This window comes from Sorex fumeus, unplaced genomic scaffold (assembly GCF_029834395.1).
Source record: "Sorex fumeus unplaced genomic scaffold, SorFum_2.1 ptg000003l, whole genome shotgun sequence".
Classification (NCBI taxonomy): Eukaryota; Metazoa; Chordata; class Mammalia; order Eulipotyphla; family Soricidae; genus Sorex; species Sorex fumeus.
Genome location: NW_026606060.1, coordinates 23678441 through 23697780, shown reverse-complemented (window position 1 = coordinate 23697780; position 19340 = coordinate 23678441). Strand labels below are relative to the sequence as shown.

Sequence of the window (19340 nt, the reverse complement as noted above, 5' to 3'; positions counted from 1 at the left end):
CATGGCAGGTAGGGTGTTTGCCTTGCACACAACTGACCCGGGTTCGATTCCTCTGTCCCTCTCGGAGAGCCCGGCAAGCTACCGAGAGTATCTCACCCACACGACCAAGCCTGGCAAACTACCCGTGACATATTCGATATGCCAAAAACAGTAACAAAAAGTCTCACAATGGAGACATTACTGGTGCCCACTCAAGCAAATTGGTGAACAACTGGAGGACAGTGCTACAGTGCTAATTTGCCTACATTGCTCCTCTTTTTCTTAAGTCCAGAAACATTAGGCACTAGGGCAAGAGAGTCAGTACTTTGCATCCTGGCAGGCCTGGGCCTTTTTGTCTCCCCCAAAAACACCTTTTTGTTGTTGCTATTTTTTGGCTGTTCTTGCGACAACAGCTTGTGATGCTCAGAGCTACTTCTGGTTGTGTGCTCAAAAATTACTCCTGGTGGTGCCCAGGAGACCATAGGGGGTGCCAGAGATCGAACCTAGACTGGCCTCAGAAAAGGCTTACGCCCCACCTGCTGTACTGTTGCTCTGGCCCCACGAGACCCGTTCAGGCGTGTCCTCTGAGCACCTGTAAGTGACAAGGCAATTGTGAGCAGTGAGGCACGCATACTTGCTCCTCAATCTCCCCAAGCACTCAGTACTCGGCATCACAAATGAGATGAGACATATGCCCAGGAAATTTAGTGGTGATATGGTGCCGTATATTAGCTTAACTCGAAGTGCCAAGTGCTGATAAAGAATAGGAAAAGGGAGAAAAGATCATCGTGAAGTTTTTTGCAGGCCCTTGCAGCCCAGGAACTGTTTCTCACGGTCCTTCAGGTTGGTTGTTTCCAAACATCTTAGTGATGAGTGTAATGAGGAGAAGGGGCGAGGAAGAACACAGCCTCAACGCTGGAGAAGGAGCAAAGAAAGGCAGCTCAGCTGGGCCTATCTCTGCCCACGGGCACGATTGCTTTCCTCTTCTGTGCTCCATACATGCCAGTGGGCATCAGCAACCCGCTGGGTGCCTTTTGTTGACATGGACAAAGGTAACTGCCCGTGTGCTCCCAGAGCTGGCTCACTTCTAGAAACGGAATTTCAGAAACTGCTGTTTTCAGCTGTTTCTTGCATCCCAGTGACCTGGGATGAATAAGCTTCTCTGACCCCAGGCAAGTTATTTAACCCTTCCATGCCTCCATTTCTGTCATCTGTAGCCTGGGAAAATTATAACGCCCGTCCATGTCCCAGGATACAGATGAGGAGTTCGTACACGTGAAGAAGGAACCCGGGGATGGTTCAGTGATAGGGTGCCTGCTTTGCAGGATTGCGGCTGTGAGTTCGATCCCTGGCATTGCCCTCCTGCTTAGTGTGATCCCTGGCACCACAACTAACGTGTGCAACCGTATCGGTCACTGCAGCTGAGTGATGAGCTTCATGACCACCTATATGTCTCCTGGTGATTGTTGCAACCAAAATGAGTGGACAGTACCATAATTATATGTGTTAGATTCCTGTTTATCACAACGATGAGAGATGAGAAGGGACTGGGTAGGGGGTCAGAAGACAGCTTAAATGCATGAGACAGGGTGTGGCTAATGGGAAACTCTCAGTCATTTTCCTCCTAGAAGAATTCATCCGGATTATACACTAGCAGGGACTTGTTAGGAAACGTGCCCACACCCTGGCTGCCTGTTACTGCTGTGGTGTGAGAAACAGTTACCTTCATCCCAACTATCTCCCTTCACATTTTGTAAACTGTCCTGCACCATGGCTGGGGGGCGGAGTGGGGTGGGGCTTTTGCTGGTCCAAGGAACCAGCCAACTCCAGCTCCAATTCCTTTTTACTTTTTAGGGGCACACCTGGCAGTATTCAGGGGTTACTCCTGGATCTGCACAAAGGAATTACTCCTGGTGGTGCTCCAGGAGCCATATAGGATGCCAAGGATTAAACCTGGGTCAATTGCATGCAAGTCAAATACCTTCCCTGCTGTACTATCTTTCCAGCCCCCATGAAAGCATTTGATTTAAACCACTGCTCAGCCAAGCCTACAGCAGCCACCAAGTAATACATGTGCAGGGAAAGGAGTGACAAATACTTAACTCATCTACCTTCATTGTTACATAAGATGCTGTTGCCTGGAGGGGAATTCTATAGGAAAAGCAAGATCTTTGCTTCCCAGTGGTACAAACTTATTTTAAGGGAAAGGAATTTGTTTTGATTTTTTAATAATTCTAAACTTGGGTTTTTCTATACATCGTCCTTTTTTTCATACTAAGAGAACTATCGTTAATCTTGTCTTATAATTATCTAAGGCTGTGTGCTCAAAATGTATCAGGGGGAACTGATCTAGTCCACAAACTGTTAGCAAACTGCAATATATTCAGAAAAGAGCTTGCTCGCCTTTGTGGCAATTTAATCTTGTCTCTGACAGCAAGACCTGTGGAACAGTGTTTTCTTCTGGCAAAACAGGCTGTAGGTCAGTTTGCGCAACAAGCTCAAATTGAGAGTCACACATATGTGGCAGGAGATACAGATTCCTCACGTGAAGTAAGACCACATACCAACATGCGGAAACCTCTGATCTTTTGCCATAGATTGTTTGAGAAGCACAGCTCTGGGGAATTAGCATTACATGGTACTCCAGGTTGGTTTGAAATGTGGGATTTGGAATGTTCTTTCAGTCAGTTCTGTTACAAATTGCTATATTAGAACTTGTGGACTACACATGCTTAATTATCTTTACCGTTGTGTAAAGTTGTCAATAATGTTTAATGAAATACAGTACTTAGAAACAGTATGGGCTCAACTTGTATTTACCATCCCCACCTGTCACAAAAATACACCACTGAGTTACCTCACTTCTTTCTCAAGACACCTTAAACATAAGTTTAAAGACTAACAGATCTAGGGGATCCAGGAGCCAGACCGATAGGACAGTGAGTAAGGCGTTAGCCTTGGACACGGTGTACCCATGTTTGATCCCAGGCATCCCATATGCTCCCCAGAGCACCGCCAGGAGTAATTCCTGAGTGCAGAGCCAGGAGTAAGCCCTGGGTGTGACGAGAGAGAGAAAGAGAGAGAGAGAGAGAGAGAGAGAGAGAGAGAGAGAGAGAGAGAGAGAGAGAGCTATCTAATAGATCTAACTAATCTGGCTTTTGTTGTCTTGTCCTGATTTTTCAGCCAGGAACCTTCAGGTTCCTGTGTATTTTCCTACCTTGGTCAGTGATAAGTATATAGGGATACTCTGAACTGATGATACTTGCCCTTTGTTGCTTTTGCTAAAAGGTGTCTTTTTTTTCTTTTTTCAAACAGGAAAATATTTTTGTTGATCGCTTGAGGATGGCTCCGAAGACGCCAATAAAAAATGAGCCAATTGATTTATCGAAGCAAAAAATCTTCTCTCCAGAAAGAAATCCTATTACTCCCGTCAAGCTGGTGGATAGACAGCAGACAGAACCATGGACGCCCACAGCTAACCTAAAGATGCTCATTAGTGCTGCCAGCCCAGACATAAGAGACCGGGAGAAGAAAAAGGAATTGTTCAGACCCATTGAGAATAAAGATGATGCCTTTACAGATTCTCTGCAAGTAAGTAGACTGGGCACCTAGGACTTTTAGAGAATTTCTAATTTTTTATTTGATTATCAACAGATGGTCGAATTTTTAATTTCTATTTACTATTGGATGCAAAACTCGATATATTTTTAAAATGTCTTTCTAGCTAAAATGAAACTGACTTTCACTTTTTATGTGAATATTTTCTTTTATGCTACTCCCTTGGTCTACACACATTTTTAAATGATTTTAAAGCAATAATTATAGTTATGATGTAATGATTTTTTTTTTTTTGGTTTTCTTTTTAACACTATTAATGATTTATGCACTGCCATGTTTTCCCCCCTCCAGTAGGGACCGGGGAGAGTCACACTCAACAAATATCAGGGTCATTCCTGACTCTGCACTTAGGAATTAACTCCTGCTGTTGCTCGGGGGACCGTATGGGATGCTGGGGTCAAACCTGCGTCTCTTACATGCAAGGAAAGTGCCCTACCCACTGTTCTATCAAGCCCTGCTCTAGTTTTACAGTTCACAGTCACGGTGCTCCCGTTTTTCATCGATTTGCTGGAGTGGGCCCAGTAGCATCTCCATTGTGAGACTTTGTTGTTACTGCGTTTTGGCTTATCGAATATGTCACGGGCAGCTTGCCAGGCTTTGCCGTGCGGACAAGATACTCTCGGTAGCTTGCTGGGCTCTCCAAGAGGGGCGGAGGAATAGAACTTGGGTCGACCACGTTGGCAGCATGCAAGGCAAATGCCCTACCACCATGCTATTGCTCCAGCCCAGTTTTACAGTTAACATTAATTATTTTTAACTTGATAAATTTAATTATTCCCTATATATTTATTTAATTGGTTTTAGATTTTAAAGTTATCTTTAAGTTACCTATTATGTGGGAAGTCAGAGCTGCAGATAACTGGCACATCTCTACTTTTTAAAAAAAATTATGGTCAATATTTTTACTCTTACCTAATTCTTTCCAGAATTACTAGAAAAGTTAGAATTTTCTTTTTCCATATTTTTATCCATTGAGCAGATTTTCTGAGCTATAAAAATTACCACCCTGAAGAGAATGGGTAAAGAAAAGGGTGTTCTGAATTACAACTTGAAATTAATAGAGCAAAAAGAATTGATCTGCTATATACTACTTTGGAGTGATAAAACTGATAGATTCTTCTGCCTAACTAAATACAAATTGCAGTTTTGAGAGAATTCCTATGTAGTCAAAGTCAGAAAGTTTTAATAATTCTTCCATAAGATGACTTTCTTTCATTTTATAATCCTGGAGAAAGCAAAGGGATTTGTTTTCAGAAATATTTGTGGACACACACTAGCTAGAATCTTGGGATAAATTCCGAGGGCACTCTGTATTCAGCTGACTCACCTTTAAGATGAGAGTTGCAGTACCTGCCCTGGTTCTAGTAGGGTTTTAGGAATTAATCACAATTAAATGCACATTTTGCTGTCAAAACTTTCTAAATATCATTTAGTTTTCATTTTCTTGATCAAGAAACAACAGCAGAATAAAAATCACTCTGGGAAATTGTTAGTGATGTCTTTCACAAGAAAATACTCTTGATTTCTTATTTTGGTAAAGCTAGTTTACCCTCCCCCCCAAGCGAATCAATTGTTAGAAATATTCCCTTCTAGGAAGTAAATGCTTAAAAGTTGAGTGGTCTTAAAATAGCCATTAAGATCATTTAATATCTTAATTGTTCTTTAATATCTTATTGCTTTTGAAATTTTTGGCCTGACATAAAATACACTTATTGTTTATGTAATATCCTTAATATCCTATTGTATATGTAATATCATGATTTTACTTTCCAACCTCCAAACCAGGATGTAAGTACTCAAGATTTATCTTCCACAGAGTAACCTCTTATGTATTTTTCATTTCCTTGCTAATTTTAAATCATTATTATAGACATGTACATATATATATTGTCTTTATAATATATTGCTTAAGTGGTTTTTTTGCTTTGCTTTGAATCGTAGGCTTTTGTTACTGTGAAACTGTATGGTGTATAATTTTCTGGCACTTGCTTTTCACCACCAACATAGATTTCTAAAATTCATCAGTGTTCTTCATATCGTTGTCATTTTGTTTTCACTGCTTATGCTATCTCTTCACAGCACAACACTCTTTTGAATCACTTTAATGATATTATGGTCAATTATGGACTATTTATAGGATGGTGGTTCCAATAGACAACACCATCCAGGTTTTTATATTTATGTTTTGGTGATCATCCAATGACAGAATTGTCTAACAACATATTTCTTAGAACTTTTGTGGGGGTGAGGTTGGGTTTCCTGTCAGTACTCAGGGCTTACTTCTGTCTCTACACTTAGGAATCACTCCTGGCAGGGCTCCAGGGACCATATGGGATGTCAGGGATCAAACCTGGGTCAGCCATATGCAAAGCAAGCATCCTTCCCAGAATAGCCCTTAGGTTTAGGCTTTCAATTTTGAACTAATAGAAACTATACAACCTGTATAATTCTTGCTAATATGTCCTAGAGTTTCTCTGACACAGTGGTTCTCAAAATGTGGACTGGGGACCAGAGAGTCCCTGAAACTCTTTGAGTGTCAGAAACGTCAAACTGATTTTTATAACAATATCCAAGACTTTTGCCATTCAAACTCTTTGTACACTAATTTTTCAGTAACTACATGATGCAGATATTATAACAGATTGAATACAGCAGAGATGAGAATCTTTTCTGCTATGCCACACACTAAAGAGATGTGAAACAATTAGAAAAACTGTCCTTTTCCCTATAATTGAACTGTCTTTTAATTTTTAATTAAAAATTAAGTATCACTAGGCTTAAAGTATCTATAGACAAACCCCACATAATCAAATTTTTCAGTCTGTTGTTTCGGTTGTTCTTTTTTTTTTTTTTTTTTTTTGTGCTTTTTGGATCACACCCCTTGATGCACAGGGGTTACTCCAGGCTTTGTACTCAGGAATTACTCCTGGCCATGCCTGGGGTATGGTATGCTGGGAATTGAAACTGGGTTAGCCGTGTGCAAGACAAATGCCCAACCCGCTGTACTATTGCTCCAGCCCCAAATTTTTCAGAATCTGTAAGGATCCTGTGTCCAGAAAGTTTGAGAACTGCTTTCCCGCATGTAGGCCGAGGAGTGTCATTGCTCGGTCACTGAATTTGCAGATGTTCACAAGATGATGCCAAATTGCCTTCTCAAGGGCTGTTTGCTTCCACCACTAATGTGTGGGCATTGATATATTCACATCCTCTCTGACACTTGAAATTGTCAAACATATTAATTTCTTGCCAATCTCGTGGGTGTATGATTGTGTATTTTGTGGAATTAATTTGCCTTTCCTTGATTACTAATGAGTTGAAGCTTCATTCCATGTGTTTGCATGTTTTTCTCTTCTGTGAAATCCTGCCTAAGTTCTTAGCTGATTTTTACTAGGTTTTCCTTCTTAATATTATTTTTAGGAGTTTATGGTCTATATTCTAGACACTAAATCTTTGTCAGTTACAAGTATTACATTTCAGTGTGGTGTTTGTCTTTCTCTCCCCGTTATTTTGCTGCTAGGAATCTATTTTTCCTGAACCACTTATTCAGTCCTTCCTTTTCCCTCTAGTTGGCAATTCTACTTCTGTCTTATGTCAAAGTTTGATTCATGCATACATCTCCTTCTGGGCTCTTTTCTGTTCTGGTGGTAAGTTATTTATACCTACCCCTGTACCACATAGTAATAAACACTGATGTCCCATAATAGAAGAACCTCAATTTCCCTTCAATGTGTTAGTTCTTCTTCACCCTTTGTGCTTGCATATAAACTTTGGATTTGATTTTAATTAGAATTGCTTTGCATGTAGATGAATTTGAGAATTCATGTTCTTTGTGGTACTGAGTATACTATGCATGAAGGATCATATTTATCCACACTTTACATTTACATTTCTCAACGACCTCAATTTTAGTATTTTATGCAAATAGAGTTTTACTAGATGCGCTCCTAAAAGTGTTACCATTTTTGTTGCTATTATAATAGATGTTTTTAGTTCTCTTTCTATTACTATAACATAGCAATGCAATGGGTTTTTCAATATTACTGACTTTTTTAGCTACATTGTTAAATTCTGTTATTTTAAATAATTTTAAATTATCTTATAGAAGCAATTGTGCTTTTGCAGAATGAACGTTTACTTATTTCTTTCCGATGCCTATGCCTCTGTTTCTGACCCCATACATCATTTAGTGTCTTTAATATAATATGTCAAAGAGAAGCAGTGATACTAGGCATTGTTTTTATTTTTCTGATCTCAAGGGGATGCTTCTAAGGTATTCCCACTAAGACAGATAGATATTTGCCTTTCCGTTTTAATGCTTTGAACATTTTATTAAATAATTTGTCCACTACTAGTTTTCAAGGGCATTTCTGAAAGTCACAAATGAGTGTTAAACTTATTAAATGCTTCTTTCTGGAGCTATTGAGAGAATTTTACCTCTTTCCTTGAATATGCTCACTGAAAAGCCTTTTACTTTTTCTGGACTCAGAGATGTCCCTTTTCAAATGTGAGCTGATGAGACAAGTACACCAGACTGTACTTAAAGAGTAAGGAAGAATTGGATAAGGTTCATCTCCCTTTGTTCAATTCCATCATTTCTTGACCAGGCCAATACATCTCAAACCTTCATTTCAATAGGGAATCACAGAGTCCTATAGAAAGATGGATTCTGATACACTGGGATTTATCAGACTTCGGAATGAGCCCTGCAATTTTACTTCTCTAAAAGACTCAGGATAATGCTGATCACAGTTCAACACAAGTGTATGCAACCTACAAAAGATCACACCCTCCCCACCCAACTTTCTTTTCAAGGCTTTTCCCCGTAGACTCAGCCTACAGTTTCAAAGGCGAATGAAACTCAGTCCAGAAGAAAATATAGGAAAAACAGCAGTAAAGAAATTAGATTAAGAAGTAGATTTTAGGGGCTGGAGTGATAGCACAGCAAGTAGGGCATTTGCCTGCATGCAGCTGACTCAGGTTCGATTTCAACATTCCATATGGTCCCCTGAGCACTGTCAGGAGTAATTCCTGAGTATATGAGCCAGGAATAACCCCTGTGCATCACCGGGTATAAAAAAAAAAAAGTAGATTTTAACCAGATTCAAGGATGGTGTGGACTGGGATGACTCGCTACTCACTAATCCTGCCCATTGTGATTTGTCCATTTGGATGATAACTGTGACATCTCCCCTTCCCTTCTGCTTGCCCTCTGTAGCTTGACGTTGTTGGGGACAGTGCAGTTGATGAGTTTGAAAAGCAAAGGCCAAGCAGGAAACAGAAAAGTTTAGGACTCCTATGCCAGAAGTTCCTAGCTCGCTATCCAAGTTATCCCTTGTCAACTGAGAAAACTACCATCTCCCTCGATGAAGTTGCTGTCAGTCTTGGTATGTATCCTCATTACCTGGGGACCTGTCTCTTGTGGAGGTGGGAAACTGGTTTCTCGGACAGGGTGGGGGTTTTAGCAAACTCTGCACAATCTAGAGTGGGCCCACCAAATGGGTGAGGCCTGAGAATCAAAACTTTGAGATTTGTTTTTAACCTTAAAAAAATATCTTTATGATAGACTCACATGATAGATTGAATATCATCAATTTGATCTTATTTCAGACAGGTTCAAAAGTATTTAGACAGATCTACAGGGTTTTGTTGTTGTTGTTGCTGTTGTTTTGGTTTGGTTTTACTTGTTTTGAGAGCCACACTCAGAGATCAGAGCTTACTCTTGGCTCTGTGTTCAGGATAGATCCTGGTGAAGCTTGCAATCGAACCTGGATTGGCTGCATGCAAGGCAAGTGCCTTACCCACTGTACTTTGTCTTCAGCTCATTCCTGTTGTTTGCTTTTAATAATGCTTCTAGGAGTTCAGAGCTGGTATGATTTCCATTAGTAAATAAGATTTGCGAGCAAGAGCATTTTATTTGCGGCCCTACGCTGTGCTATCCATAGCAAACCTGTCCAGCAAGGGAAAACACATCTGGACATAACCCAAACAGCTAAACCTTCTAACAAAGAGGAAGGCGTGTTCTGACAGCCTGGGTATATGTAATGCACAATGGTGTGTAGCCTGCAGCAGCTGCAAATAGAGACCCCTAGTGGGCTTGGCTAGCTGTTGGCTTCCAAACAATATTTTTAATTGTGGGAAACTGAGATTTAAAAAAGCAGCAGCAAAAAAATAAGGGGGGGGGGGCGGCTAGAGTGCAGCGGGTAGGGTGTTTGCCTTGCATGCAGCTAACCCGGGTTCAATTTCCAGCATCCCATATGGTCTCCCAAGCACCGCCAAGGAGTGATTCCTGATTGCATGAGCCAGGAGTAATCCCTGTGCATTGCTGGGTGTGACTAAAAAAAAAAAAAGCCTAAATAAATAAGCAGCAGCAGACTGTGACTGAAATACCATGGCCTGGACTTTCAGTCAGAGAGAGCTAACTTTGAGGTGTAGCTCTTTATTTAATGAGCTGTAAGAGCTTTTAAAAATTGAGGGCAGAAAATACAGCAGGGACATGTTTGCCTTGCACACAGCTAATCCTGGACCAGAGTCAGGAGTAAGCCCTGAAAACCGCCAGGTCTGACCCCAAAACCAAAAAATAAATAAAATCAGCAGTTTTCTTGACTAAAACCTAGGACCCACTTGCCCTATCTTGCTGAAACTTAGCAAAGCTGGGAATAATGTTAGTGACATTACTTGCTCAGGACCCACATCTGGTGTGGCTCCAGTGGCACAATCAGGTAGCGTGTGGTACTTATAAGACATTTCTCACTAAGGGTTCAGCACAGGTAATGCTGTGTTGGGTGGAACAGATTCTCCTCTGTTTTCACTAGATCGCTTTTTTTTCTCCAAGTCATCAAGTCAAACTCTGAAGCCAGGGGAAGGGGTGTGAAGTCATTTCTGAACCTAAAAATAGCATACAGTATTTGATGTTCATGCCAGTGAATCAACAGGTAAAGTGACTGTGCTGGACAGACCTGGGGTGGCCTTGGTTGAGGCACAGAGTCCTGAAACTAGTCTCACAGATGATGAAGATACAGCAACGGCTCATACGGTATTGTTCTCACTGGAGCTCATTCAACAACATCTCCATATCTAACTTCCATCAAGGGGCCTTTTGCTGATGTCTGTGTAGACATGGCAGACTCTGTTGGAAGGCTGTGTTTCCATAACCCAAGGGACAGAAAGGCCAATTCTTACTGTCATGGGTTCTGGAGCCTGCCAGTATAACTGCCCCAGAGTAGAACCTCAGAGACTTTTGTCACAGTTTCTAATGCTTGAGTGATAGGTAGCACAGCAGGTAGGACGTTTGCCTTGCATGCGGCCAACCCGACTTTGATTCCTCTCAGAGAGCCCAGCAAGCTACTGAGAGTATCCCGCCCACACTGCAGAGCCTGGCAAGCTCCCGGTGGTGCATTTGATATGCCAAAAACAGTAATAACAAGTCTCACAATGGAGACGTTACTGGTGCCTGCTTGAGCAAATCGATGAACAATGGGGCAACAGTGTTATAGTTCTAATGACTCCTGACCACACAGATCTCCCAAGTGAACTTGCCACGTGAGGCGGAAATCTGGGTTTCCTTCCCAAGATCTGTGGGAGGGGCGGTCCGTCTCCTGGGGCTGAGTCCCAGCTCCCTGCTGTTTCCTAAGTCATAAATTGCAACCAAGGATATGCAGGCCACTTGGATTACATTGTCATCCAGCTTCTAGTGCTATGTAGATTTGATATGGGCATCATCAATAAGAAGTTAAAGGACCAGGAGTCACTTGAGCACTTGGGAAATGTGGTAGCTTAGGAAATTGTTTTACAGGGTTGAGAGATGTTCTGGGTAAGTTCCATCAGGGATGAAGAAAGCATGGGCATATTAGCTGATCCTTGAAGACATAAGAATGTCGTGTCTAGGATTCGTAGGATTGCTATAGATGAAAGAAAAAGAAGACTAGTGCCAGGGAAAACTTTCCTGACAGTATACCCCAGAGTAACCTACAGCTGTTGAGATATGTGAAAGGAAACTTTCAAAAAACATACCAAAAGGAGAGAGAACAAGGGGGAATGCCCTGCCACAGAGGCAGGTTGGAAAGGGGGTATGGGGGGTGGGAGAGATGCTGGGACCCGTGCTGGTGGAGGATGGGCGCTGGTGGAGGGATGGGTACTTGATCATTGTGTGACTGAAACCCAAGCACAAAAATTTGTAAGTCTATAACTGTACCTCATGGTGTTTCACTAATAAAAAAAATTTTTTAAATTAAAAAAAACATACCAAAGGGGCGGGAATGATAACACAGCAGATAGAGCGCCTGCCTTTCATGCAGCTGATCCAGGTTTAATCCCTGGCATCCCATACGGTACCTGAACACCACCAGGAGTAATTCCTGAATGCAGAGCCAGGAGTAACCTCTGACCATTGCTGGGTGTGACCCTCCCAAAAACCAACCAAACAAACAAACAAAAAACACCAAATAGTGGATAGTTAATAAAATCCAGATAAAAAAAGTGATTGCCCAGGAACTGGGCTACACATTCGCTTTTGCCAGCACCATGTCTAAACAGCTGTGCTGTATGTCATTTTCCCCAGTGCTCGGAATCTTCTTTTTTCCATCTCCCCCGCCCCCCCACTGCTGGACAGTGGCCGTCTAGCCACTAGATGGAGACTGAACAGCTTGTATCTAATTCAGAATAGCAGAGCGGCCAGGCATATGGCTAGCCCTGGGGTGTCTCAGTTGCATTCACTTGACATTTCTAATGGGAAGGTTTGTAGAATGTTACACTCTATTAAAAAAAAAGAGATGTGCTAATGTGGCAAAGAGGCCAGAATAGAGGACATGATGGATATAGACCCAAGGCTGCCGCCCGTCCCTGCTAGCATGATCCAACGGACACCTGCTTCCCCAAGCTTCAGAGAGTGAAGAGCCCTACGGGGTCATGAGCAGAAACGCTCTGATTGACTGAATGCCTCTTCATGCGTGTGGCCAAATGTTCTTAGAGGTGCAAAGTCTTCATCATAGCAGTCTGTTTCTCATGTTAAATCGTTGCAGGGCCAGAAGCTGCATTCAGCGCCTGCCCTTATTGTACAGCACTCCTGGCAAGTAAACAGAAAAAGGGCATCTAGCCGGCCTGTTTGCAGGCCATGCCTGGAGGCTTTGTTATGGATACTTGGAGGAGAGCAAGGAGGCTGGTGGATTCCAAAAGCCTGACAGTCTGTTGCACAACAGGATGACTCATAGGCGGATCTTAAAAATCTGTTTCTCCTTTGGCCTTACATGCTAGCAAGGATCTCAGTTATCCACAGTGCCATGCAGGAAGTAGCACTCTAGTAGCACTGTCGTCCTGTTCGTCGATTTACTCGAGCGGGCCCAGTAACGTCTACATCATGAGACTTGTTGTTACTGTGTTTGGCGTATTGAATACGTCACGGGGAGCTTGCCAGGCTTTGCCATGTGGACGAGATACTCTCAGTAGCTTGCCTGGCTCTCCAAGAGGGGCGGAGGAATCAAACTCGGGTTGGCTGGGTCGGCCAAGTGCAAGGCAAACATCCTATCCGCTGTGCTCTCGCTCCATGCCATGGGTAAATTAATACCCACTGGAGACCCTTTATGTTTATGGTCATCATTTTATGAGATAAATATTAATACACAGAAAGATAAGGTCAAGGTCCATCCCAACTAGTTAGAGACAGGGCTTGAGATATAGTATAGGGGTTAAGGTACTTGCCTTGGATGTACTGACCCTGGTCTGACTGGTCTGATTATAGGCACCACCACCACCTTGGCACTATCAAGAGTGATCTCTGAGCACTGGAGTAAGCCTCTAGCACTACTGCGGGGCATGCCCTACCCCCAAACAATTAAAAATGAAAAAACAACTTTTAAGGAACAGAGTTGAAATTCAGATTGAAGTAGTAAATACTGTAAATACTTCTGGTACATTTGGTAGATAACTCATAATAATAAATTTTGGGAGGAAGTTAGAAACATGGATAGCAAACGATGAACTCACTATCTGGTAAGCCAGTATTATAATGGATTCTGTGTTCAACTGTCTGGCAGGACAGATGAATGAGAATAAGGAGAGTTGTCGTATACCTGACAAGAAAGAAGTGACTCAGTTGTTTAAACCCTACTTAGAGTTTCCCCTAGCACCTTGGGAATCCTGGCAAAGTCCTTGACTTCTGAATTTCCGGGTGAAATCAGGAAATAAGTATTTGCATCTGTTTTCCTTCCTACATTAAGCCATTAAGAGAAATATGGTAATATTTTCGTACCAAACTCAAGGAAAGGGAAAGCATTGTCCAATAATGGAATATTAATTATTAGACATAGTTGATGTTTAGTAAGTCAAAGTCCTTATGTTTAGTAACAACCATCCAGCATCCAGCCAGCGATCCATTAGGCATGTACCTAGAATTGCCCGATCCCACTAGTTTTTTTTAAAAAACTTTATTTAAACACCCTGATTAACAGAATTGTTCATAATGCAGTTTGATTTTTTGTTTTGTTTTGTTTTGCATTCATTGTTCCACACCAATCCTACAACCAGTGTAACCTTCCCTTCACCATTGTCTCCAGTTTCTTACCCACTCCGCAAGCCTGCCCCTTTATCCAGCACAGAATGGTTTATTTTATATTGCTTGTTACAACAAAATGGCTAATTGGATTATCAAAAACTATTTAAGTGGAAGAAAATTTGTGAAAGTTGTTATATCTCAGCATGGGGTCAACAGCCCAGTAGGAGCATAGAAAATTAGGCAGGAAAGGAATATAGAAGCCAGCTAAGCTCAGTAAACAAAAACAATAACACTGAAGGTTCAACTGGCAACAAACAGCTGAGTGAACCCTCAGACAAGGACTTTAATGACCCCATTATCGGATCCCACAGGTTTTAACCCTGAACTATTTGCGTAGTATAAAGCAATCCTATGCAATTGGTTATGTAATACAGATGACCCTGTCATCCATCTCTGGGTGAATGCTTGATCCCAGGTCTTGTTGAGGTCTGGATACCAAGAAGACAAAAGAAAAAATAAATTCCCCTTGCATGTATTCTTCAAGCTTAATCCTACTGAGCATCTGCATGGTGGGTGTCACACTGGGGTCCTGCCAGTTAGTTCACAGACCTGGTGCAGGCTTTCATGGAGTTATCCTCATAAGCATTCCCCCTGATGACTGTCTGCTTCGGCTTCTCACACAGGTGTTGAGCGGAGGCGGATCTATGACATCGTGAATGTGCTGGAGTCTCTGCACCTGGTCAGCCGGGTGGCCAAGAATCAGTATGGCTGGCATGGACGGCACAGCCTGCCCCAGACCCTGAGGAGCCTCCAGAGACTCGGGGAGGAGCAGAAATATGAAGAGCAGATGGCGCACCTCCAGCAGAAGGAGCTTGACCTCATGGATTATAAATTTGGAGACCGTAAAAAAGATGGTTATCCCGATTCCCAAGATCCACAACTACTGGACTTCTCTGAACCCGACTATCACTCTTGTGAGTCCCTTTATCACTGCAGGAGGAATGGCAGAGAGAGAAGGCGACAGTCTCTTCTGGAGAGACCTCGGCAGAGATGAGAAATGATGCTGCTATCACTGTAGGGAGGAATGGGGGAATAAAGTGAGGGGGTCGCTGGGCCTGGGGCAGGGAAGCTGACACTCTGCTGGAGGGGGTGGGGTTGGAATGGTTTTTGCATGAAACCCTGCCTTGATCAATGTTGTAAATCATAGTGCCTAAAATGAAATTTAAAAAAGAAAAGTGATACTAAGGTGCGATATACCACACCGAATCCCAGGAGGCCCGTGCCCTTTTGTAGATTTTCTCTACAGAAGAAAGGCCCAGTCAGCCCAGCCTCCCAGAAGCACAGAGCAGTGGGTACTTTCTGGGGGTGCTGGGTGCCTGAGGTTGCCCACAGTGCTGGCATTCCACATAGACAGCATCGTGATTCATTCTGTGTGTGAGCCCTCCAGGAAAACTCCCTATGAAAGAAGTGAATGTTTTTCAAAGAACTGAACTTTCAAAGTGATATATTAAGGTTCCTTAGCCAAGAACCCCATTAACAGAAAGTGTTGGTTAGAAAGACAGACAGCCTTGCTTTGGGCTCATGCAGAATATTTCACTTCTCTTGTTCCTCTCCTTTTTCTTCTTGTTCCACCCAGTGGACCATCATCATTCTCACTTTGCTCCCCCATGCAGTGAAAATAAGTGTGAACATCACTCTCTTTCCCGTAGTTATAAGAAAGAGAATGGAAAGAAGGGGGCCGGCTGGTTTTTATTAGAGTTATTGCCTCATGCCGTCTAGCTCCACCCGATGGGTCATTCTCATTTGACTAAACAGAAGATCCCCCATCTTTTGGGAAAAGTTTGAAGAGAAATGGGTACACTTGGTCCCAGCTATGTTAAAAGCATAGTCTAGTTATTTTGGGCACAGAAGATATAAAGATTCCTTGCTTTTGAGAAGAGAGTTGATACCCTCAAAATAATTCCTGCTACATAGCCATCTTTCCATCTGTGTTCATCTTTTTAATGTAGATCTTTTTAAAATTGCTTCAAGATAACTACCTCCTGGATTCTGCTCTATGAGAAATGAGTGTAAAGCATTTAGAGTGACTTAGGGTAAAGCATTGCAAAGGATATAAAAGAAATTCGATTTTTTTTTTTTTTTTGCTTTTTGGGTCACATCCGGTGATGCTCAGGGGATTACTCTTGGCGGTGCAAGGGGACCATATGGATTCTGGGAATCGAACCCAGGCCGGCCACATGCGAGGCAAACACCCTACCTGCTGTGCTATCCCTCCAGCTCCCTCTGCCTTATTTCCTAATGGTCCAACTGTTGAGTGTACACTTCTGCCAACAAGAGTGGTCTTTCCATGTGCTGGTAGTTAGATCAAATTTTATCAAACTCTTTCAAGTGTTGTGGTTAGTGATCTGTTTTGCTATTTTCCTCTGATTCTTTTCGTAGCATCTGCAAACAGTCGAAAAGACAAGTCTCTGAGAATAATGAGCCAGAAGTTTGTCATGCTGTTCCTGGTCTCCAAAACCAAGATTGTTACTCTTGACGTGGCTGCCAAAATCCTGATAGAAGAAAGCCAAGACACCCCTGACCACAGTAAATTTAAAAGTAAGCATCTTTTCATAAATCCATTTATCAAGACCAAAAGGGCGGGATTTCCTCTGTTGATATTTTTCTGACTCTGAGGAGAAGAGAGTTTTTTGAGAAGTGCATGCCTTCCTGTACTTAGGAAAGTGCCCTTGCTGCTGAGAGGTAAGTTGTCATGTGCTAGAACTCCCGTGAAAGTTCTGACCTTTTCCTTGGCAGTTAAAGTGTTCGGTGGAAGCTGAAGTTTTGCCCAAAGGGGCAGGTAAGGGAGTGTGTCTGTGTCTGATCCTTTGTATTTCTCTTGGGTGATGCTGCGTCCAGAACAGAATGTCTGAGTTTTCTTTCCCCTTTTCTCCTCACCCCCTGCATACTCTTCTGATGGGTGGAAATGACAGTTATTTGCAGGTAAGAACCAGAGGAATGACAGGGTAGGGGCTGGGTGGCGGAGTGACTGACGGATGAGGAAGGTACTCCCAGGCCCGATGTCAGGGCTGCTTCCCTCTGGCCAATGAAGGTGCTTCTGCTGCTGCCACCCCTTTCCAACCCCGGGCAGCACAGCACAGCTCTTAGGCCCCTTCTTTGTTTGTGGAGATTTTGCTGGTGTTGTTGGTGTTTTTGTTTTGTTTTGTTTTTGTTTTTAACTTGGAATCAGAGCCACCTTGTGGAAGAAATAGGTTGGAATCCAGCTCTCTTGGGTCTGGGAACAAAGTGACATCTAGATGAAGGCTTGATGTTTCCGGATGATAAAGCTCCTTCACTTGATCTGTGCCCTGAGATCAAGTAGGTTTCTTACCAGAAATTGATTTCTGGAACAAAAAATGGCTTTTCTGGACATTGTCTTGCCTCGCTGATGAGTTACCGCCCCTCTGAGTTTCTCTTTTAACTCAAGCGTTAACATGAATATTTCAAAGGTGCTCCCGCCCTCCTGGGGCCTGGAGGATGGTGGCAGATGTGGTTGAGGAGCTGACTGTCCTTAGCGAGGTCCCACCTCATCATCTTGAGCTCGACCCTGCCAGTGTGCCCGGCAGTACAACTTCACCGGAAGCTCCAGGGACTCTGGTTTTCACAGGCCAGATGCCCACTGCCCTGAACTCCTGCAGGAGAAGACTCAGGCTGTCTTTTTGACATGCACAAAATTGCTTTTGCTAAGCCTTTAATTACTAGCTCCCTCCCAGGTGACTCAGTAATCGCAGGGCTCCCTGCTTGTCACCAGTGCTTCTTCTACAGGTGAGACACAGTAGCACAGAGGGGACACACTGACCTTCCCTGAGTTAGTGTCATTGGGCACATGCCACCATGGGTGATTTCGTGACAGAGCCGTTTGTCTCTTCCTCCTACCCCTGGTTTTTACAACTGCAGTTGGTGTGGTGGCCAAGAAAAGTGACTTGTCACGTCAACTCAAATGTCATGGCATCATGGAAAGTGTGACCCTCACTGTGTGTTCTCTTTCAAGCAAAGGTACGGCGTCTCTATGACATCGCCAATGTTCTGACCAGCTTGGCACTCATCAAGAAAGTGCATGTCACGGAAGAGAGAGGCCGGAAACCTGCCTTCAAGTGGATTGGGCCCGTTGACTTTAGTTCTAGTGGTAAGGCAGCAGCTCTTGGGGTAGGACCCTGTTTTTGCAGCACTGAAGGGGCCAGTGGCAACTCTTGGTTATGCTTGTCCTGGTTCTCTGGGCCAGACAATTCAGCACTGAGGCCCAACTGTCTTCTAGTCTTGCTATATGTGGAGGACAGACAATGCCAGGAAACAATCTTGGAGTTCTAAGGCTTTGAGCTAGCACTCTCTGTCTCATCTGGCTTCTTCGCATTCAACATTTACCTGGTAATGTCACTCTGAGAACACAGAGCATTTGTCCCTCTGTGCTGGGTAGCTTGCACACAATCTCTCTAGTAAATTACAGTACTTGGTCAATTGTGTAGTTGTGTTTTGAAGTGTTCTGGAGCTTTGGGGTTGAATGCTGAGAAGAACTGCTTTGGAACTTTGGATGTTTCCTTATTTGCTGAAGAAAACATCGCTTTTCTTTGAAATTTCAGATGATGTAGACATTATGTCAGTTTCTATGACAATATTGATATGTAGGAACATAGCTTTTAAATACAGTGTGCATGTGATGAACCCCTCTTTTGTAATTTATTTAAAAGGTTATGGATGTTGTAATTTTACAAACCTAGAGCAAATGAGGATATTACCTTCTACTTATTTCACAGGTAATATCTGAGTAATAGGAGACTGAATCTCTGCCCCAGTTACTTTTCATAGAGCTGTGCTGCCTGGAGAAAAGCCATTACAGTTATTTTTAAATCACCCTTCCAATTTCAGCACCATTGGCATAAATTCCTGCCACTTAACCCAGGCACATAAAAGATAGAGCTCTCAGCTTCACTTGCAAAACATTAGTCACTTAGGATCTAGATGAAGCCATTTAAAATCAAGTATAACTAAGTCAGCACAGCCAATACTTTCTGAACAGCAAAGCCAATACATAATTACTACACTAAATGCCATGAGAGAGTTAAAAAATACATATAGCACAGTCCTCCCTCTACATGAATATATGTTGGGGCGTCACATAACAGGCATATAGGTTCTATGGGGTTGGAGAGATAGTACAGCAGGTAAGGGTCAATTCCTGCTACCCCATATGGTCCTTGGACACTACCAGGAAAAATTCTGA

General features: G+C 42.8%; 1 protein-coding gene across 1 annotated transcript in view; it reads left to right on the top strand.

Moving 5' to 3' along the window:
• Window positions 1–19340, top strand: part of E2F7 (E2F transcription factor 7) — a 43887-nt gene that overhangs the window by 6243 nt on the left and 18304 nt on the right. Inside the window, exons 2-6 of the mRNA XM_056118405.1 lie at window positions 3295–3570; window positions 8813–8981; window positions 14767–15057; window positions 16523–16681; window positions 18114–18248. Of these exons, the coding sequence (XP_055974380.1) occupies window positions 3295–3570; window positions 8813–8981; window positions 14767–15057; window positions 16523–16681; window positions 18114–18248 (1030 nt within the window). The remainder of the gene's footprint in view (window positions 1–3294; window positions 3571–8812; window positions 8982–14766; window positions 15058–16522; window positions 16682–18113; window positions 18249–19340) is intronic.